Here is a 23,184-nt window from a genome sequence, read left to right on the forward strand (position 1 = left end):
GCAAACAGTGACAGTTTTACTTCTTCTTTTCCAATTTGTATTCCTTTTATTTCTATTTCTTCTCTGATTGCCATGGCTAGGGCTTCCAAAACTATGTTGAATAATAGTGGCGAGCGTGGACATCCTTGTCTTGTTCCTGATCTTTGAGGAAATGCTTTCAGTTTTTCACCATTGAGAATGATGTTTGCTGTGGGTTTGTCGTATATGGCCTTTATTATGTTGAGGTAGGTTGCCTCTATGCCCACTTTCTGAAAAGTTTTTATCATAAATGGGTGTTGAATTTTGTCAAAAGCTTTTTCTGCATCTATTGAGATGATCATATGGTTTTTATTCTTCAATTTGTTAATATGGTGTATCACATTGATTGATTTGCCTATACTGAAGAATCCTTGCATCCCTGGGATAAATACCATTTGATCATGGTGTATGATCCTTTTAGTGTGTTGTTGGATTCTGTTTGCTAGTACTTTGTTGAGGATTTCTACATCTATATTCATCAGTGTTATTGGTCTGTAATTTTCTTTTTTTGTAGTGTCTTTGTCTGGTTTTGGTATCAGGGTGATGGTGGCCTCATAGAATGAGTTTGGGAGTGTTCCTTCCTCTGCAATTTTTTGGAAGAGTTTGAGAAGGATGGGTGTTAGCAGTTCTCTAAATGTTTGATAGAATTCACCTGTGAAGCCATCTTGTCCTGGACTTTTCTTTGTTGGAAGATTTTTAATCCCAGTTTCAATTTCATTACTTGTGATTGGTCTGTTCATATTTTCTATTTCTTCCTGGTTCAGTCTTGGAAGGTTATACCTTTCTAAGAATTTGTCCATTTCTAACAGGTTGTCCATTTTATTGGCATAGAGTTGCTTGTAGTAGTCCCTTAGGATGCTTTGTATTTCTGCGGTGTCCGTTGTAATTTCTCCTTTTTCATTTTTCATTTTATTGATTTGAGTCCTCTCCCTCTTGATGAGTCTGGCTAATGGTTTATCAATTTTGTTTATCTTCTCAAAGAACCAGCTTGTAGTTTTATTGATCTTTGCTATTGTTTTCTGTGTTTCTATTTCATTTATTTCTGCTCCGATCTTTATGATTTCTTTCCTTCTGCTACCTTTGGGTTTTCTTTGTTTTTCTTTCTCTAGTTCCTTTAGGTGTAAGGTTAGATTGTTTATTTGAGATTTTTCTTGTTTCTTGAGGTAGGCTTGTATAGCTATAAACTTGCCTCTTAGAACTGCTTTTGCTGCATCCCATAGGTTTTGGATCGTTGTGTTTTCACTGTCATTTGTCTCGAGGTATTTTTTGATTTCCTCTTTGATTTCTTCAGTGATGTCTTGGTTATTTAGTAACGTATTCTTTAGCCTCCATGTGTTTGTGTTTTTTACATTTTTTCCCCTGTAATTGATTTCTTATCTGATAGCGTTGTGGTCAGAAAACATGCTTGATATGATTTCAATTTTCTTAAATTTACTGAGGATTGATTTGTGAACCAAGATGTGATCTATCCTGGAGAATGTTCCATGTGCACTTGAGAAGAAAGTGTAATCTCCTGTTTTTGGGTGGAATGTCCTATAAATATCAATTAAATCTATCTGGTCTATTGTGTCATTTAAAGCTTGTGTTTCCTTAATAATTTTGTTTGGATGATCTGTCCGTTGGTGTAAGTGAGGTGTTAAAGTCCCCCACTATTATTGTGTTACTGTCGATTTCCTCTTTTATAGCTGTTAGCAGTTGCCTTATGTATTGAGGTGCTCCTATGTTGGGTGCATATATATTTATAATTGTTATATCTTCTTCTTGGATTGATCCCTTGGTCATTATGTAGTGTCCTTCCTTGTCTCTTGTAACATTCTTTATTTTAAAGTCTATTTTATCTGATATGAGTATTGCTACTCCAGCTTTCTTTTGATTTCCATTTGCATGGAATATCTTTTTCCATCCCCTCACTTTCAGTCTGTATGTATCCCTAGGTCTGAAGTGGGTCTCTTGTAGACAGCATATATATGGGTGTTGTTTTTGTATCCATTCAGCAAGCTTGTGTCTTTTGGATGGAGCATTTAATCCATTCACGTTTAAGGTAATTATCGATATGTATGTTCCTATTACCATTTTCTTAAGTGTTTTGGGTTTGTTTTTGTAGGTCCTTTTCTTTTCTTGTGTTTCCCACTTAGAGAAGTTCCTTTAGCATTTGTTGTAGAGCTGGTTTGGTGGTGCTGAATTCTCTTAGCGTTTGCTTGTCTGTAAGGCTTTTGATTTCTCCATCAAATGTGAATGGGATCCTTGCCGGGTAGAGTAATCTTGGTTGTAGGTTCTTCCCTTTCATCACTTTAAATATATCATGCCACTCCCTTCTGGCTTGTAGAGTTTCTGCTGAGAAATCACCTGTTAACCTTATGGTAGTTCCTTTGTATGTTATTTGTCGTTTTTCCCTTGTTGCTTTCAATTATTTTTCTTTGCCTTTAATTTTTGTCAATTTGATTACTGTGTGTCTCGGCGTGTTTCTCCTTGGGTTTATCCTGTCTGGGACTCTGCACTTCCTGGACTTGGGTGGCTATTTCCTTTCCCATGTTAGGGAAGTTTTTGACTATAATCTGTTCAAATATTTTCTCCGGTCCTTTCTCTCTCTCTTCTCCTTCTGGGGCCTCTATAATGTGAATGTTGTTGCGTTTAATGTTGTCCCAGAGGTCTCTTAGGCTGTCTTCATTTCTTTTCATTCTTTTTTCTTTATTCTGTTCCACGGCAGTGAATTCTACCATTCTGTCTTCCAGGTCACTTATCCGTTCTTGTGCCTCACTTATTCTGCTACTGATTCCTTCTAGTGTATTTTTCATTTCAGTTATTGTATTGCTCATCTCTGTTTGTTTGTTCTTTAATTCTTCTAGGTCTTTGTTAAACACTTCTGGCATCTTCTCGATCTTTGCCTCCATTCTTTTTCTGAGATCCTGGATCATCTTCACTATCATTATTCTGAATTCTTTTTCTGGAAGGTTGCCTATCTGCACTTCATTTAGTTGTTTTCTGGGGTTTTATCTTGTTCCTTCATCTGGTACAAAGTCCTCTGCCTTTTCATTTTGTCTGTCTTTCTGTGAATGTGGTTTTCCTTCCACAGGCTTCAGAATTGTAGTTCTTCCTGCTTTTGCTGTCTGCCCTCTGGTGGATGAGGATATCTAAGAGGCTTGTGCAAGCTTCCTGATGGGAGGGACTGGTGGTGGGTAGAGCTCAGTAAAACTTTAATCCGCTTGACTGCTGATGGGTGGGGCTGGGTTCCCTCCCTGTTGGTTGTTTGGCCTGAGGCAACCCAACACTGGAGCCTGCCCAGCTCTTTGGTGGGGCTAATGGCGGACTCTGGGAGGGCTCACACCAAGGAGTACTTCCCAGAACTTCTGCTGCCAGTGTCCTTGTCCCCATGGTGAGCCACAGCCACCCCCTGCCTCTGCAGGAGACCCTCCAACACTAGCAGGTAGGTCTGGTTCAGTCTCCTATGGGGTCGCTGCTCCTTCCCCTGGGTCCTGATGTGCACACTACTTTGTGTGTGCCCTCCAAGAGTGGAGTCTCTATTTCCTCCAGACCTGTTGAAGTCCTGCAGTCAAGTCCTGCTAGCCTTCAAAGTCTGATTCTCTAGGAATTCCTCCTCCTGTTGCCAGACCCACAGATTGGGCAGGCTGACGTGGGGCTCAGAACCTTCACTCCAGTGGATGGACTTCTGTGGTATAAGTGTTCTCCAGTTTGTGAGTCATCTACCCAGCAGTTACGGGATTTGATTTTATTGTGATTGTGCCCCTCCTACCATCTCATTGCGGCTTCTCCTTTGTCTTTGGATGTGGGGTATCTTTTTTGGTGAGTTCCAGTGTCATCCTGTTGATGATTGTTCAGCAGTTAGTTGTGATTCTGGTGCTCTCGCAAGAGGGAGTGAGTGCACGTCCTTCTACTCTGCCGTGTTGAACCAATCTCTCCTCCAGTGTCTTTTTTTTTTTTTTTTAGTTTTATTTATTTTTTGGCTGTGTTGGGTCTTCATTGCTGCACATGGGCTTTCTCTAGTTGCTGCGAGCAGGGGCTACTCTTTGTTGTGGTGCGTGGGCTTCTCATTGCAGTGGCTTCTCTTGTTGCGGAGCATGGGCTCTAGGCACGTGGACTTCAGTAGTTGTGGCGTGTGGGCTCAGTAGTTGTGGCTCGCGGGCTCTAGAGCTCAGGCTCAGTAGTTGTGGCGCATGGGCCTAGTTGCTCCGCAGCATGTGGGATCTTCCCAGACCAGGGCTCGAACCCACGTCCCCTAAATTGGCAGGTGGATTCTTAACCACTGTGCCACCAGGGAAGTCCCATGGGCCAGTGTCTTTCTTTTTTTTTTTTTTAATTTTTTTAAATTTTTGGCTGCATTGGGTCTTCATTGTGGCATGCGGGCTTTCTCTAGTTGCAGTGAGCAGGGGCTACTTTTCATTGTGGTGTGTGGGCTTCTCATTGCAGTGGCTTCTCGTTGCAGAGCACGGGCTGTAGGCACGTGGGGTTCAGTAGTTGTGGCACATGGGCTCAGTAGTTGTGGCTCACAGGCTCTAGAGTGCAGGCACTGTAGTTGTGGTGCATGGGCTTAGTTGCTCCGCGACATGTGGGATCTTCCCGGACCAAGGCTCGAAGCCGTGTCCTCTGCATTGGCAGGCGGATTCTTAACCAGTGCGCCACCAGGGAAGTCCCATGGGCCAGTGTCTTTCTTAATCCAGCACAACTTCTGGTTTTGATCTGATCCTGGAATTCAGTGAAGTTCATACTTACATTTTCTAAAGAACAAGTCTAGTGTGGTTCAACTCTATTCTGAATTTTCCCCCAAGGGTTAGCTGTAGTCATTAATTGTAAATGATTTGTGGAAGTGTTTAGTATTTGCTACCTATTTTGTAGTCGACAGGTGTTTTTGCCAACTGGAGTGTGTGTGTTGCATGTTGTTAAACCTGTTAAATGGAATTATTTTAGATATTTGAATAAGCCTAGTTCTCTGTTTTGATTATTAAGCCACATCGTGTTTGCAAATCAAAGATCTGCTTATTTGGGATTGCACCCAACTAATGTTGCTCCATATACTTTTTGGGGTGCTTGATGGAGTTGATAAAGCCCAGGTAAAGTGACTAAATCTGATTATGTCATATGACTGCATTCTTCTTTGCTTTTCCTGAAACTAGTTGATTGAATCCATAGTCCTTAATGGTTATTATAAAGTTCCAATCCTGTTCTGATGTTCACACGCACATCCCTATGAGTTACTTAGGATGCCATTGTCCCTGAACAAAATAATTCCCACCACCCTTCCCCAGCGCTTTTATTCTAGAATGGAAAGAAGATTACTGTATGAGTATCTGCATCCTTCTGCAGCCATTATCAATATTTGATTTGCTCATCCTCAGATATTAAGTGACCAAGTTAATAAGTAGCATAATTCATTATAATCTGAATCTCCTAAAATGCCTCCTTTGGCCATTCCTTCTATACTTACGCCCGGAACATAGTAGATACTTAATTATTTGTTGGATATTTTAAAATTAACTTGAAAGGGCTTCTTTGTATAAAAGTTTGTAAAAATGCGGCATGGTTTTTGTTTATTTCTAAGATCATCAAAAAGGAGATGATTTGCAGGTTTCATTTAGAATTGATTGTCTTTCCTTTCAAGTTTCAGATTTGGAATATTAGCATGTGATTCCACAGAAAGGAGGATCACATTATGCTGTGGTCCTAACTCAAGCTGCCCTTAACCCATCACAAAATTGGAGATGCATTGGAAATGCATCTAGAGAGTGTAGGAAGAAAACTGATAAGGGGCAGCCTGGCTGGGGAGAAGAGTAATGCTGATTAGTTTTCTCCACTCTAATTGGACTAGTGGCTGTGTACACTTTAACCTTTCCCATGACAAGGACAAGGCATAGTCCTGCAGAAGACTTACATATATTGTCTTAAAAGCAAAGAGGAAGAATACAATGCAGGAAGAGAGTTTTGTAGTAGAATTATTTTTCTTGTGAAGGGGTATGCGGAGGACGGAGGGATACATAAGGAGGAAAAATACAGTGATTGGGGAAGAATAGGTTGCAGGAGCATCGTTTTTAGTGAGGGGCAAAATAATTGTGTTCCATTTTGAATTCCTGGGCCTAGATTATCTTGGCCTGCAGTCCTCAACCAGCCTCTCTTCTCACTGCTGAACCCAAGAAGCTCAGCTTGGTCAAGATGTGTGTGGGTAGTCTGGGCCTGGTTTATGAAAAATTCCAGTCTTATTTCCTTGAGCTATCGTTGCTTCCCCCTCACCCTGCTTGAAGACCTATCTCAGTAGAGGACTCAGGATCTGAAACATGATTTATTCAGGAGTCAGCCAGAGAATGTTTATTAATCACTTCTTTAACTATGTGCCCTTGGCAAATCGCCTAACTTGCAAGCACCTACTGCTGCTTTTTTTAAAGATTTTTAGTATTTTTTTAATTTTTTATTTTTTAATGCTATTCTGGTCTGCTTACATTCTTTTTATTTATGTATGTATGTATGTATGTATGGCTGTGTTGGGTCTTCGTTTCTGTGCGAGGGCTTTCTCTAGTTGTGGCAAGCGGGGTCCACTCTTCATCGCGGTGCGGGGGCCACTCTGCATCGCGGTGCGCGGGCCTCTCGCTGTCGCGGCCTCTCTTGTTGCGGAGCACAGGCTCCAGACGCGCAGGCTCAGTAATTGTGGCTCACGGGCCGAGTTGCTCCGCGGCATGTGGGATCTTCGCAGACCAGGGCTCGAACCCGCGTCCCCTGCATTGGCAGGCAGATTCTCAACCACTGCGCCACCAGGGAAGCCCTGCTTTTTTTTTTTTATGTGCCTACATTCCAAGCATTTCTGAGGATAACAAGGAGATAATGATGAGTGTTTTTACAAACTTTGGAGGAGGATACACAGCAGAAGGAAGAACTTGGTGATTTTAAAAATGAAACAAAATACAAATAAAACGTGTAAGCCACAGAGCTGCCCTTCCTCCCATCTCCTTCCACTCCACTTCCTCACCTCCACACAGAAGAGTGAAGCAGGGCACTGGAGGTTTTTTTCCAGTTGATACCTTCTTTTTTTATTTGTTTTTGTTTTTAACAGCAGGTGTAGGATTTTGTTTTTTGTTTTTCCTTATAGCTAGTCAGTCTTTCTGGGGCATGTTGTCGATTTCTTAGCCTGTTGAAGGCATAAACCTCAGTCCTTTTCCTAATGATTTGTCAACTGAAATAAAAATGCACAACGTGAGAGCTGTGAGTTTCAGTTTTATCTGGGGACTTACTGAGGACTGCAGCCCAGGAGGCAGCCTCTCTAATAGGTCTGAGGAACTGCTCCAGAGAGGTAGCCGGGTAGGTCAGCAAGCATATATGTGATTTTGGAGAAAGGGGTACATGCAATCAAGCACACATCTCGGTAGAAGGTTGCTGTTGGTCATGAGGAACAGATATCTTAATGATTTTAGTGCTTTTCTAAGTATGGAAAGATGCAAGAAATTAGATTAATAAAATTTTCTCCTGAAAATATCTAACTATCTGAAGGCCTGTTCTGCCAGTTTTCCCAGAGCCCAGAGTGCCTCATTCCTGATCTCTGCTCTGAACTCCTGTCAGGGTGTGTTGAAGGTCAGCAACTGCATTGGCTAATCACCCAATTCTTGTAGAGCTGGATGGTGAGTGACATTCTTCAGGTAACAGTTATACAGAAGGAAAAGAGTTTTGCTGCCCAACCAATACTTCTTTCAGAAATGACAGAGGTTGCTCTTATGTTTCTGCATTTTCCAAAATTTCTTCTGCTGTCCCTAGAAACAAGTGACAAGATTAGAGTCAATGTGCATCACCAAGAGGTTTAACCAACTGGATGAGAAGCTTTCTCCCACCTTTGTGGGGCCACTGGACACAAGGTCAGCTGTATAATTGTTACCTAAAGAATGTCACTCGCCATCCAGCTCTGCAAGGATTGGGTGATTAGCCACTGCAGTCGCTGACCTTCTCAACACACCATGATAGGAGTTCAGAGCATAGATCTGGAATGAGGCATTCTGTGCTTTGGGAAAAAGAGGAGGTTGGGTCTGTAGAGGTAAGGGGTGTATATGTGAAGGATTTTCTATGATCTGCCTCCAGGCTTATGGTTCTGTAATCTGTTGTAATAGAGAAATGGGTTTGCTTTTCTTCTCTATCCCTGGTTGTAGTGAATAAGACCTATTACTGGGTCAGGAACTTCTCTTTTATTTCCCCTGCATCCGTTTTAAGCTGCTGTTATTGCTTAAGCTCTCTGGCCGTGCACTCAACCCTGATCTCTAGCCAGCAGTGGGGTGCTATCGCTGTGTCCACATCTTGAGGTTGGCTGCGGCTTGGGTCTGGTGTGGAGCTCTCTCCTCTGGAAGTGTATGCTCAGATGCAGGAAGTTTGGGTGCTTGTCAGCTCGGGCGTCAGTAAGTAGCCTCCCTTTCCTTTGTAAAGCTTTGGGTTGGGAGTAAGGGAGATGGCTCACCAGGTACACTGTGTCCTGGATGAAAAGCTTAACTGCTGTCCTATTCAACCTTGTCCTGGTAGTAAGTAGTAACTAGGAACCCATATTTGTGGCTTTGGTCTTTTGACTAGGGCCACAATCCTAGTTTGAGGAAGATTCAGGGTTCCAAGCCCATGTCCCTTTTATATGTTGGGGTGTCAGCCTGTTTGCCATACAGGGTGGCACCACACAGTAGTGGAGCCCTCAGGCTTCTGTAAGAAGCTCATGAAAAGCCCTCAGGGAAGCTGCTTTTATGGTGTGGTTATCCCACAAGGCACCCTGCCCCTGGGCTCCTCCAGCCAAGTGGCAAAAGTGACTTTTTAGGAAAAGGGAAGTAGGACTTCCCTGGTGGCGCGGTGGTTAAGAATCCGCCTGCCAATGCAGGGGACACGGGTTCGAGCCCTGGCCCGGGAAGATCCCACATGCCACGGAGCAACTAAGTCCACGTGCCACAACTACTGAGCCTGCGCTCTAGAGCCCACAAGTCACATCTACTGAAACCCGCGTGCCTAGAGCCCGTGCTCCGCAACAAGAGAAGCCACCGCAATGAGAAGCCCGCGCACTGCAACAAAGAGTAGCCCCCACTTGCCACAACTAGAGAAAGCCCGCACGCAGCAATGAAGACCCAACACAGCCAAAAAATAAATAAATAAATAAATTTATTTTTAAAAAAGAAAAAGAAAAGGGAAGTAGAAAACGGAAGGAAACTAGCATTTATTGAGTATCTGGCACTTGCTGTATGTTATGCCATCTAATCTTCATAACAGCTCTGTGAGATTGGTGTTATACTCATCTTTCAGAACTGAGACTCAAAGAGGTTAAGTAACATGTCCAGGGTTACACAGCTAGTAGTGGTGGAGCAGAAATTCCAGTCTGGTCTCTTTGTCTACCAAGATTTTGCTCTTTTCGCTGTGCAGTTTTAGGGCAGTCTACTCATAAATACCTTTACCAAGCGTTATACCAATTAGTGATTTGGAAAACTACTGGCCTCTGGTAGGATTAAGCCCTGATCAGTAACTTGTGACATCTAATTGCTTTAATCATTAGCACTCAAATTGTAAATATTTTGATCCCTGGCCCATTGTTTTCAGATTCCAGTAGTATTTCTAGCTGGCTTCCTCCCTTGCATTTATCCTTAGTACAAGCAGTTTTTATTAAGCAACAATAATTTGTCAGTAGCACTGGTCCAAGGAATATTAATGAGCTGCCCCTGTCCTTAAAGAATTTACAGTCTCATACCAGAAAGCTACAGTAATCAAAACAGTATGGTACTGGTACAAAAACAAACACATATTTCAATGGAACAGGATAGAGAGCCCAGAAATAAACAGGCGCACTTATGGTCAATTAATCTATGACAGAGGAGGCAAGAATATACAGTGGAGAAAAGATAGTCTTTTCAATAAGTGGTGCTGGGAAAACTGGACAGCTCCATGTAAAAGAATGAAATTAACAACATTCTCTAACACCATACACAAAAATAAACTCAGAAAGGAATTAAAGACCTAAATGTAACACTGGATACTATTGAATGGGAGAAAATATTTGCAAATGATAATGACTGATAAGGGATTAATATCCAACATATGTAAACAGCTCATACAACTCAACATCAAAAAACAACCCAATTAAAAAATGGGCAGAAGAAATGAATAGACATTTTTCCAAAGAGGAAATGCAGATAGCCAACAGACACGTGAAAAGATGCTCAGTATTGCTAGTCATCAGGGAAATGCAAATCGAAACCATAATGAAGTATTACCTCACACCTGTCAGGATGGCTATCATCAAAAAGAACACAAATAACAAATGTTGGCGAGGATGTGGAGAAAAGGGAACCCTTCTACACTGTTGGTTGGAATGTAAATTGGTGCAGCTACTGTGGAAAACAGTGTGGAGGTTTCTCAAAAAACTAAAAATAGAGCTACCATATGACCCAGCAGTTCCACTCCTGGGTATACATCTGAAAAAAACAAAAACACTAATTAGAAAAGATACATGCAACCCAGTGTTCATAGCGGCATCATTTGCAATTGCCAAGATATGAAGGCAACCTAAGTGTCCATCAACAGATGAATGGCTAAAGAAGACGGGGTGTGTGTGTGTGCGCACACACACACACACACACACTCACACAGTGGAATACTACTCAGCCATACAAAAGAATGAAATTTTGTGATTTGTAGCAACATAGATGGACTTGGAGGGCATTATGCTAAGTGAAGTAAGTCAGACAGAGAAAGACAAGTACTGTATGATATCACTTATATGCAGAATCTAAAAATACACCGAACTAGTGAATACAACAAAAAAGAAGCAGACTCACAGATATAGAGAACACACTAGTGATTAGCAGTGGGGAAGGGTGAGGGGCAGTATAGGGGTTGGAGAGTGGGAGGTACAAACTGTTGGGTGTAAGATAGGCTCAAGGGTATATTGTACAACACAGGGAATGTAGCCAAGTTACATTATTATTTTGTAATAACCTTAAATGGAAAGTAACCTTTAAAAGTTGTATAAATTTTTTTAAATTAATTTTTTAAAAGACTTAAAAGAATTTACAATTTCTGGAAGTGGAAATACAGACATATGTTAAAGTGTGATTTTTGCTGATAACTTAGGTACAGGTGCTTTGGGAACACCTGACGTGTGTGCGTGCAGGGGGTACATTTTGAGAAGACTTCCAGTAAGAGCTGTACAGTGAGATCTGAAAGGAGTTAATGGAGGTGGAGTTAGTAATCCACACAGAAAGAAATGCATGTAGGAAAGGCCTTTAGGAAAGAAGCTTCCATGAGATATTCAAGAAACTCAAGGTCAGTGTGGTCAGTGTGAAGCATGCAGCTGTATGGTGGATCAGCAAGTTCTGAAGCTAGTGGCGGTGGTAGATGCAAGGTCATGAAATGGCCTGGTGAGCCCTGATAAAGAACATGAACTTTATCCTAAGGTAAGGAAGGCCAATAAAAGCCATTAAACAGCATAAGTGATGTGACAAAACTCTGGCTGCATTGGGGATTGGTGGGGAATGGGACTAGAGGCAGGAAACCCAGTTAAAAGGCTCTTACAGTGGTCTAGATAAGAGGTAAGAGTGGCTGAAGGGGGTTGACGGCTGTACGGACAAAGAAAACTGGAAAGATTGAAGAAAAACTTAGCAAGTGGATGTCCATTGACAGATAAATGGATAAAGAAGATGTGGTATATATACACAATGGAATATTACTCAGGCACAAAAAAGAATGAAATAATGCCATTTGCAGCAACATGGATAGACCTAGAGATTATCATCCTAAGTGAAGTAAATCAGACAGAGAAAGACAAATATCATATATGATATCACTTATATGTGGAATCTTAAGAAATGATACAAATGAACTTATTTATAAAACAGAAACAGACTCACAGAGATAGAAAACAAACTTACGGTTACCAAAGGGGAAAGGTGGGGGGAGGGATAAATTAGGAGGTTGGGATTAACATATACACACTACTATATATAAAATTGATAATCAACATGGACCTGCTGTATAGCACAGGGAACTCTATTTGATACTCTGTAATAACCTATAAAGGAAAAGAATCTGAAAAAGAATAGATACATGTATATGTATAACTGAATCACTTTGTTGTACACCTGAAACTAACACAACATTGTAAATCAACTATACTCCAATATAAAATTTAAAAAGTTTTAAAAAGAAAAAAAATTTAAGAAGTGGAATGCTTGAAGGTGGGGGTTATGATGGAGAGGGGGGTGTGAGCATGGCTCTAGATTTGTGATTTAGTAATTTGAATGTGTTCAGCTGCCATTCACAAGGATAGGGAAAACAGTAGGAGAGCAAGGGAAGGAGGGAAGGAGTGAAAAGAGAGAGAGACAGATTGATTAAAAGCTTTAGAGGCAGATAGGAATGATTAAAAGTCAGTTTGATTTTGGACCTGTTGAGTGTGAGGTGTCTGTTTTCTAGCAGACAGTTAGCTATATGGTACTGAAGCTTGAGAGAATGAGTTGGGACATTTCCGAGTCCTAAAGTCACCTAGGATGATAGCTAGCCTCCGGATGGAGAGAAAGACTAGAGACCGGAATCCAAAGTCTTGGGTAAATAAAGAAGTGACAGGAAGTTGCAGAGTGTCGTGACAAGGAGAGGCTCAAGATTTTACAGCTGAATGTCATGAGCCACAGAAGAAAGGTTGTTGCTGTCGTTGTTGCTGCACTCGATGGTAGAGGGTGGATGGCCTGGAAGCAGCCCCATAGCTCAGCCCCAGAATGTGAGGAGGAGCTGCCTCTCAGAGCAAGTGGTAGGGGCAGCAGTATCCTGGGGAGAGCCAGGCTTCCGTGAAGGAGGAAGTAGGAAAGGCTGTGGGTGTTGGTAATTGAATAACCATGGAGTAAGGCTCCAGAGGGTTGGCAGGGATGGGTGATGTGTAGTACAGGTGGCTTGGTGGGGAAGAGGAAACAACCCTTAGAGAGATGGGAGTGTGGGCCCAGAAATGAGCAGAGGTGTTTATGTATTGGGCAGAGTGACAAAGGATGATAGCAATATGACACAGTAGACTTCCATGACTATAAGACCACGCCAAGGAAACAAGTTCCAGAGGCAAGCAAAAGTTCATGTATGTATGTGTATGTATGTGTACATATATACGTGAGAATTTACTATATGACGAAGCATTTCCAATCAAAAGTGAAAAGATGTATTAGTCAATAAATATGTAGGGATGACTGGTTATCCATTTGGAAAAATTTTAAATCTTTACCTCATGTCAAGCACAAAAGTAAATTCCAGGTGTATTAAAGATCTAAGGATATGCCGTAAAACTATTAGAAGGAATCAAAGGAATGATTCACGTAGTCCCAGGGTAGAGGAGGTCTTTCTAAGCAAGCCAATAAAGGAAACCATAAAGGAGAAGACTAACAGATTTGACTACATACAAATTAAAGCAAAAGAACCCATAGGTTAAAGGACAAAATGAGGCAAATATTTGCAACCTTAAAAGACAAGGTTAAAATCTAGAAAGAGCTCCGCAAATCAATAAAAGAAAATCACCTTTAAAAAAAGTGCAAAGACAAATGAACTTATCTACAAAACAGAAACAGACTCATAGACATAGAGAACAGACTTGTGGTTGCCGAGTGGGGTGGGTGGAGAGAGGGATGGACTGGGAGTTTGGGATTGGTAGATGCAAACTATTACATATGTTTGGATATTACATATGGAATGGATAAACAAGGTCCTACTGTATAGCACAGGGAACTATAGCCAATCTCTTGGGATAAACCATAATGGGAAAGAATGTAAAAAAAAGAAAGTATATATATGTGTATAACTGAGTCATTTTGATGTACAGCAGAAATTAGCACATCGTAAATCAACTGTACTTCAATTAAAAAAATGTTTTTGTTGGAAAAAAAAGTGCAAAGAATAAGACCAGTAAATACAAAGCAATGCTCAAATTCAATCATTATTAAAGAAATACAAATTAAAACAATGCTGTATTTCTTTATCAATCAGGCTGGCACAGATGAAAAAGAAGTGACGTAGTCTAGTTTTAGAAGGACGAAAAGATGGGCCCATATATTTTGGCTCAGATAAACCAGTACAGTAATTTGGAAGAGTAATTGGCAGCATCAAAACTAAAAACTGTAATATTTTTGGCCTAGCGTTTCCACCTCTAGTAATTTTCCTACCAAAATCTCTCACAACTGCTTTAACAAAGAATATATATATGAATATTTACTAGAGCATTGTTTATAATATTGAAAATTTAGAAGCATTCCCAAATGTCCACAAAGAGGAGAGAAGTTAGGAGTTTCACCTTTTTTTAAAAAATAAATTTATTTATTTATTTTTATTTTTGGCTGCATTGGGTCTTCGTTGCTGCACACGGACTTTCTCTAGTTGCAACGGGGTGGGGGGCTACTCTTCCTTGCGGTGCACAGGCTTTCACTGTGGTGGCTTCTCTTGTTGCGGAGCACAGACTCTAGGCACGTGGGCTTCAGCAGTAGCAGCACGTGGTCCCAGTAGTTGTGGCACGCAGGCTCTAGGGCATGTGGGCTTCAGTAGTTGTGGCTCCCGGGCTCTAGAGCACAGGATCAGTAGTTGTGGCACATGGGCTTTGTTGCTTCGTGGCATGTGGGATCTTCCCAGACCAAGGATCGAACCCGTGTCCCCTGCATTGGCAAGCGGATTTTTAACCACTGCACCACCAGGGAAGTACCAACTTTTTAAAATTAAAGTATATCTGGGAGTACCCTGGTGGCCTAGTGGTTAGGATTCTGGGCTTTCACTGCCGTGGCCCCTGGTCGGGGAACTGAGATCCCACAAGCCGCACGGTGTGGGCAAAGGAAAAAAAAAAGTTAAAGTATATCTCCAAAATGGAATTCTATTCAACACTTACAAATAATGATGTAGATCTGTATATACTGACATTAAAAGATCTGCAGATCATTTTGGTAAGTGGACAAAAGTTACAAACTAATATTTATTAGGATCTCATTTTTGTTTTAAAAATAAATAAATCTGCATAGTTACAAACACTCGAAAGTGGGTGAAGTGTTAACCAAAGTTATCTCTTAGGACCTAGAATTATAGGGGGATGTTCTCCTTCGAGTGGGGGAGGGGGTGGAGGAGGACGGATTAAGGTTATTTTTTTTTAATTAATTAATTAATTTATTTATTTTTTGGCTGCCTTGGGTCTTCATTGCTACGCGCGGGCTTTCTCTAGTTGCGGCGAGCTGGGGCTACTCTTCGTTGCGGTGCACGGGCTCCTCATTGTCGCAGCTTCTCTTGTTGCAGAGCATGGGCTCTAGGCACGCGGGCTTCAGTAGTTGTGGCATGTGGGCTCTAGAGCGCAGGCTCAGTAGTTGTGGCGCACGGGCTTAGTTGCTCCGCAGCTTGTGGGATCTTCCCGGACCAGGGCTCGAACCCGTGTTCCCTGCATTGGCAGGCAGATTCTTAACCGCTGTGCCACCAGGGAAGTCCCCCAGATTAAGTTTTAAAAGTAGAGGAGAAAAGAAAATTTTTAACTACAACTTTTACAAAAGAAGACAGAGGGAAGAATATTCAGGATTCACCTGTGGCCTAGATGGATTGTATCAATGTTTCTGAGTAGGTATTAGTAGTCTCTGGAGGGTAAAGAATCTTAGGAGTTGTGGAAGGAGGCACCATGGTCCAGACTGAATCCAGCAGCACTATGGAGGGGCTCCAGGCTCAGGGCAGTTGGATTCTCAGACTCCCACTCTACCGGGAGAAGAAATCTGGCAGGGGTGGTCTTGCCTCTTCCCCTAGACACACCAATGCTCTTGTGTATCAGCTGCTTCCCAGGCTTGGCATACCTTTTCCCCTCTTGGTAGCTGGCAAACACCAACTCGAGGTTCAAGGTCCTGCTCGTAGGTCCCCTTCCAAGGTTAAGCCTCCCTCTCTGCCTCTGGAAAGAGGCAGCTATAATATCTACTGTAGCCTTTATCACACTGTTTTGTAATTGTTGTTTATATTCGTCTCTCCCACTAGACTGTGAGCTCCTCAAGGGCAGGGACCACGGCTTGTTTTTCCTTTTAACTGCCCCAGCACCTAGCACAGGTCCTGATGCACAGTAAGTGCTCCATGTATCGTGGTTGGAATGAGTGGGAAATGAATGATTCCAAGGGCTCTCATTAGGCCAAGTACAGGGAGAGGAAGCCTGGAGGCCATGCATATGAAGCTGGGAGCGGCGGGGCGGGGGGGGGGGGGGGGGGGGCGGGCAAAGTGGGCGTGGAGAACCAGCGTTGGCCCCAGTGAGCAGAGTGCCAGGACTGCGGGGCAGGATAGACCTGAAAGAGTGGGATGTGCCAAAGGCTGGCTTGACTTCCCTAGTTTCCACGCCAGAAGCCAAACCACATGCCACTTTATAACCAAAGCGAGTGGTGTTTTCTTCATGCTGCTGAGATTCTGTGAATTAAACACATTGATATGGTGGAAATGTTTTGATTCACAGAGGAGCAGGGTGGGTCGAGGGACAGGCTATTATGCACTGAGGTAAAGACGTGGCTTCTGGATACCCTGTTGCAGGAATGAGTTCTCCCTTCCAGAGAAGCAGAAAGACCTGAATCTTCGAATTTGTGGACCTAGGAGTCTTCAGAGCAGTGTCTGAAAAGGCTCTTTCTGGATGTCTGGATGTCTTTTTTACTCTTCCCCACCCCAGTCCCAGAACTTCAGAAATACGAGGTTTGGGTGTTTAAAAGTAATCTCTACATTAACTGTTTGCCATTTATACCTGATTATTGTGTAGCACAGTCATTATGCATACGTAGCGTTAAATATGCATTTAAAAAATTCTAGCGTCATTCATTTTTTTTTTCCAGCAAACATTTATTGAATGACTACCGTGTGTCAGGCACTGGGAATACAAAGACACTGAGATTGGTCCCTGCTGTTGAGGAACTCACAGCCTTGGTGAGGAGACAGACAAATAAGCAGCCTATATTAAGATACCTGTTATGAAAAATGTATGTATATGTTGCTTCATGATCACATAGGAAGGTCTCTTAGGAAAGGGTGGGGGACTGATAGAAAGTTTTGGAAAAGGAAAACCAGGGCTGTTTCTTAATCCGGTGAGATGTGGAGGCAATGAAAAGTTCGTTTCAACTGGAGGAAGCAATATATGCAGAGAAAAAGAGGGAGAAAATGTGGCATTTTCAGGGTTCTGTAAAGAGTTCATCGTGCTCCTGTGAGAGTTCCCCCACAGGAGCAGAGAAAGATGAGGCTCGAGTTCGTATAGTCATCCAGCGGATTCTGCACTTTATCCTGAGAGCTGTGGGGGGGAACCATTGTAGACTTTTTTTTTTTTAATAAATTTATTTATTTATTTATTTATTTATTTTTGGCTGTGTTGGGTTTTCGTTTCTGTGCACGGGCTTTCTCTAGGTGTGGCGAGTGGGGGCTACTCTTCATCGCAGTGCGCGGGCTTCTCATTGTCGTGGCTTCTCTTGTTGCGGAGCACAGGCTCTAGACACGCAGGCTCAGTAGTTGTGCCTCATGGGCTTAGTTGCTCCGTGGCATGTAGGATCTTCCCAGACCAGGGCTTGAACCTGTGTCCCCTGCATTGGCAGGCAGATTCTTAACCACTGCGCCTCCAGGGAAGCCCCATTATAGGATTTTGAGCAGAGATTTTCATAATCTGATTTTCATATTAAAAGATCACAAAGGATAAGAGATTGAAATGGGATCTATATGGAGGCAGGGAGAGCAACTGGGAGATTTTTTTACAGTCCAGGTGAAAACTCGCAAGAGGCTAAATTAAGGCATTGACCCAATGGGGGTGGGAAGATGGTGGTGATGTCAAGAGCCAGGAAGGATTTTGTAGTTATAAACACTTAGTTGGGTCTTTCTTTTTAACTGCTGTAATCTCAGTGCTTAGCACAGGGTTTGGCACATAGGCAGTCAACAAGTATGAGTGAATAAACTTGCGCTCTACTCAGAAGGATGGGAGAAGGAGGAGGTTTCTGGTCTGGGTAAATCAGTAGATGGTGCTGTTATCAGTAGATGGTGCTGTTATCAAACTGAGAGAGAAGGTCAGCCAGGAAGCGGAATGAAGAGTTAGTTCAATTCCGTATTTAAGATTTGAAGTGCTTTTGAGACATTTGAGTGGAGGTACTGTATGACTCTAGAGCTCCAGAAGAGTTGGCATGGAAAGGTAGATCTGAGAATCATCAGTCTACCTTGGGAGTGGGTGACATTGTCCAGAGAGAGTATAAAGTGAGGAGAAAAAGAGAAGTCCGGAACCCTGGGGATACCAGCACGTAGGGGTGGGTGAAGGAAAAGGAGAATGAGGAAGCATGTTCAAGGAGTTAGAAGGAAAACCAAGACAGAGCAGTGTCCCTTAAGCTGAGGGAGTTTAGTTTCAAGAAGGTCAGGGCTGTCTGCTGTCTGATGCTGCCAAGAGGTCCTGGAAGTGTTAGTAGCATGCTGCCTCTGTACACCAGGGATTTTTGTTGTTTTGGTCACTGTTGTATCCCCAGCACAGAATAGCCTGGCTCATAGTAAGCGCTCAATAAATAACTGTTGAATGAATGAATGAATTTGTTGAAAAGGATCCCTTGAATTTAGTTGCAGAACCACAGGCCCTTGGTGAAGGCATTTTCAAAGGAGTGATGGTGAAGGAAGCCAGATTATAGTGGACTGAGGAGTAGAAAGGAGGTCAGGAAGTGGCTACAAAGAGAGGACTAAGGATGGCCAACTCCATGAGCACCTCTCGTGTGCTGGGCACTGAGCTAAGCACTTGACACGCTTTAACTCATTTAATCTTCTCAACAGCCCAGTGGGGTAAGTACTGTCATGATCACCAGATGAGGAACCTCCAGCTCAGAGGGAAAATAACTTGCTCAGGGTCCCACAGCCAGGAAGTGTTAGAGCCCAGATTTGAACCCAGATCTGTCTGACTTTGAAATTCAGCACTGAACTGCTCAGGTTACATTTCCTCTAGAGTTTCTTTTGTAACTGGAAGGAGAGAGAAAGAGTGACTGTTTGAGATGACCCAGAGTCAAGACTAGGAAGTCTTGCAAATATTTTAATGCTGATGGGAGAGAATCAGCGAAAAGAAATAATTTGAAGATTTGGGGGGAAAGGGAGATAACTTATACAAGAGGAGCCTGAGGACAGTTGCAGAGCACAGGTGAAGGGATGCCCCTTCCATCAAGGTAGGAAAAGGAGAAGGTAAAGACGGTGTGTGTTGCAGGTATTTTTGTCAGGGAGGAGCAGGGAAGGTAGAGGTGGATGATTGTCTGCTGAGTGTCAGCTGAGAGTAAAGGAGGTTGTGATCCAGTTATGGACTTGAAGAAAGTGGTACCAGTCTGAAATAGCTGTTGCAGAGAATAGAAGAAAGCAGTGGTGGAGAAGCAGATTTTCACGATTGGCATCAAGGGCCCAGCCAAGATAAGAGACCAGGATTAGGTGCACGGAAGGCAGATGTTAGATTGATCCAGGTTGAGGGTTTTGCCCACTGTGTGCAACCGAAGACAGGGACAGGCTGTTGAGAGTATTGGCTAGATTGTGTTTGAGGTGATGGGTCACCACATCTAGGGCAGCAGTGAAGGAAGTGAGGATGGGAGAGGATTGAGAACAGAAAGGAAATGGAAAGATCATAGTACTGGCATCTGGACAAAGTTCAACAGCGGGATTTTGGTAGTAAAAGGGTCTAGGGTTCCCTTGTTCTTGAGTTCCACATCCAGAGCTGATCTGTGATGAATAAGGCTAAACTGTGCTAAAAAGGGGGCACAAGGGTAGAAGACTAACCGTGGTTATCTCTTCAGAGAAGAAGAGGGGTGCCAAAGATAACCTGTTTTTTTCTTTTTGCTGTGCACACTTCTGGGCTGTTTGAATTTTTTTAACTTCTTAAATTTAAAAAAATACAAACTTTTCAGTGAACCCAAAGAAAAGAGCAGGCTTCCATGAAAGCAGGGGGATGAGGGAGCTGCGGAGATGGGAACAGTGGTCTAGAATGGGCCCCTGGAGTATGTGATCTGTCTGTGGCATCACGAAGTACTGGCTCTGAGGAGGAGCAGCTGGGACCTGGTCCCACCCTGCCATTGTTCACCGGGGAGGAAGTGGGAGCCCCGAGGCTCTCTCTGCTTGGCAGCAGCAGGACCAGAACCAGAACTAACCCTTCCTGATCTCCCAGCTCAGTGCTCTGTTTTCCATGCTGCTTCCTGAGCACTTGAGGCTTCAGAATTTCCTGCTGTCCCGCCCGGGCTCATTGCGAGTGTTCCCGTGCGATTGCCGGTGAGCAGGCTCTTTGCCAGACCCTGCTTCCCACACCTCAGTTCTTCCCAGCGCAGGGTGTGTGGGTGTTTGTAGAGGCCGCTGGCTTGTCCCCTGCCTATTTCCTGTTCTCTTCAGAGTGGCAACTTGGAGGCGGAAAACCACAATGATGGTCTCTATTTACATCCTTTTAAATGACCCAGTGTCCCTCCTGTTTTGCCAGCTCTCACATCACTGCCTCCCCTGGTCCTTCCTCCTCAGAGCTTGTTTAAGCAGCAGCCATGACTCTGTGTCTTCTTTATCAGCCCAAACCCACATGAGTCACTGAGAGCACTTAGGACGGGGCTTCTTCACCATGAGGTTGGTGGTCAGGGGTGGAGGGATGAGCCCTTAAATTAAGGGCATTGTTCTAGGGGAAAAATCCTTTCATTTTTGTCAGATCTTCAAAGGAGTCTGGGACCTTCCCCACTAAAAGACCATGGATATAGAGAATGGAGTATAGGTGTGTTTTAGAAAAACAAAAATATAATAACAACAGCAGTTAGATGTTTTCTTGTCTTCTAAGTAAGTTCAGATAAACCTGGTGTTTGTGCAGCCTCTCTCGTCATCAGGACAGTGACCGTGGCAGCTGCATATGAATAGTTGTGATTTCTCCTCAATTTGGTAGACTGAGGTCCAGAGCATTAAGACTACAGCTCAGGACTTTTGTCCTCTTTTGCATGCCCGCCTGGGTAGATGTGCACATGAGCTCTCCACACAATGATATTGGGGCTCCACGATGTGTGGGGTCAGGTGGGGATAAGGAGACAAGGGATGAGGCCGTGGTTTAAGGAGGGATATTCTTTTATAGTTTTCTTCACGCCTGCCTCTCAGTGAAGTCCTCCTTGGTCTTTGGGATTTGTAGAGATGGCCTGTCTGCTTAGAGAGCTTGGGATGGCCCTGCACATTCTGCTTTGAGCGTGCTCTCTGCCCTGAAAATCTGGTTGTCCTTCTATGTTGTGGGGATGAGTCTTCAGGGTTTAGAATGGAGTTGTGAGTTGGCCTGTTCCAGAATAGCCTCAAATTCTCTTCTGCCTCCAGGGTTTAAGCAGGTACTAGTGTGGGGCAACAGGGTATTTACAGGCAGGGGAAAGAATATGTTTGCTCATTATGGTGGGAAAGGGCCCCTGATTGGCTTGCTTCTTGGCCGGCCTGAAAGCCAAGATGCAGCCATGTGGGGTAGTGATCAGGAGATTTGAGCAGGCTTCCTTGAGATGGTTCAAGGCTCCTGGGTTCCTTCTGCCTAGAGTTAGATAACATTTGGGATTCCAATTTGGTTCTGAATCCTCTCTTCCTGCTTTTTGCCTGACCATCCTACCCCTGACTTTATAGTTCCATAGGAAGTCGTGGATGTTGTGGTGCCAGTGGGGATGAATGTGGCTTCAGAAAAAGAATAGAGAGTGGGAGTTCACTGAGGTTCAGGCTTGGAGCGGTACAATCAGAACCACCCTGAAGGTCATGGAGAAGAACCAGTGGGAGGGTGGGAAGAGACAGTACATTAGTGTTTTGATTTTGGCTTTTTTTTTTTTGTTTTCTGCGTAGACTGGGATCTGTTGAACTATATTAGATAGTATGTTGTCTCCTACTGGGTGGCTTTCCACTGTTGGGAAGAAGTCTGCCTTGGACAGAGAACCTGTTTGGGAAGAGGAAGGAAGGAAGCGGGATGGGCTGGTGGCCACGTACCTTTGCTGGAGCGCCCACTAGGTCATCTCAGGCCTCCTTTGCATAGACAATCCTCCTGTCATCTGCTTCATCTGGTCACATTAGCTCCTGAGCTTTTACAAAGTTGGAAGCTTTCATCTGGAGCCTTCCAGAGCAGTGCTACTTCAAGTGCCAGTCTGCAATGAGATGAGAAGCATACGCACCAGAACATAAAACTGTTCCCTTCAACAAGAAAACCTTGTTATGAAAAATTGTTAGACCTAAACAGTGTGTTTGCTCTGACATAGTTGCCTCACATTCTGGAGTCATATAAGCTTCCTATCTGGTGACCCGCCAGTAACACCGTTTGCAAATCAGCAGCTAATCTGTAGACCATGCTTTGACTAGCAGTACTCTAGAGCCACCTTTAGTTCAGAAGCAGTTGTTGAGGTCTTGGAATCATGTGCTTGGCCTCTACAAGTCAGAAACAGAGAGCCCGGTTACAGAGAGCTGCTGCCAGGTCAGTCATACACAGGCCAGACGGGTTACTGGGGAGAGCGGAGCACGACCGAAGTGACCAAGTTGAACAGATGACTAGGCATTGCCAAGGGCAGATCCGTCCCCTCCCCCTTACCACAAGCACACAAGCTGAAGGGACCAGAGCCAGCAACCCTTCTGTAGGGCCTTAGTTTTGCCTGTTGTTTCTCGTGGCAGGTCAGCCTCACTGAGTTCATCCTGTCCTTGCAGGAAAACGGCATACGTCAGAGAAGAATTTGTTGGTTATCCTTGTCATCACTCCTGGATGTGACCAGTTTCCTTCTTTGGAGTCTGTGGAGAATTGTAAGTACCACCTTGTTCCCTGTTCGAGAAGAGAAAGCACTTGTCTGGAGCTGTAACTCCGGAAGGCCTGGCCTAAGTTGCGGCTGCTACGCCTGGAGCCCTCCATGAGTGTGGGGACCAGGGCTCACCAAGTGCCCAGAGCCGTCAAAGGTGAATTTTTCCTGTGCAGTCTAACCAGCATCTGACAGTTGGCTGTGAACATCACACTGGCTATTCACTGAGTCCCACAGGACACGTGCCTTCTGGACTGAATATAATCCCACTGGCATTTTAGGAACTTGTACACTTTGCTGATTTTCTCTAAGAGACCCTACCCTGGGAAGTCAAGGAGTTTTTGGCCATTTGAACCGAGATGAAGTCAAGGCGTTGGTTCTGTGGCTGCCACCCGTCTTCCCTGAGCAGCGGCATTTGGGGACGTCTCAATCTGCAAAGTGAACATTCAGGTCTTGGCTTCTTCCTTACATT

At 43.6% G+C, this 23,184-nt stretch overlaps 1 protein-coding gene across 1 annotated transcript in view; it reads left to right on the plus strand.

The window, feature by feature from the left end:
• HEXA (hexosaminidase subunit alpha) overlaps positions 1–23,184 on the plus strand; it is a 39,581-nt gene that overhangs the window by 4,838 nt on the left and 11,559 nt on the right. Inside the window, exon 2 of the mRNA XM_007197760.3 lies at positions 22,627–22,719. Within this exon, the coding sequence (XP_007197822.2) occupies positions 22,627–22,719 (93 nt within the window). The remainder of the gene's footprint in view (positions 1–22,626; positions 22,720–23,184) is intronic.

Source organism: Balaenoptera acutorostrata, chromosome 3 (genome assembly GCF_949987535.1).
Source record: "Balaenoptera acutorostrata chromosome 3, mBalAcu1.1, whole genome shotgun sequence".
In the NCBI taxonomy this organism is placed as follows: Eukaryota; Metazoa; Chordata; class Mammalia; order Artiodactyla; family Balaenopteridae; genus Balaenoptera; species Balaenoptera acutorostrata.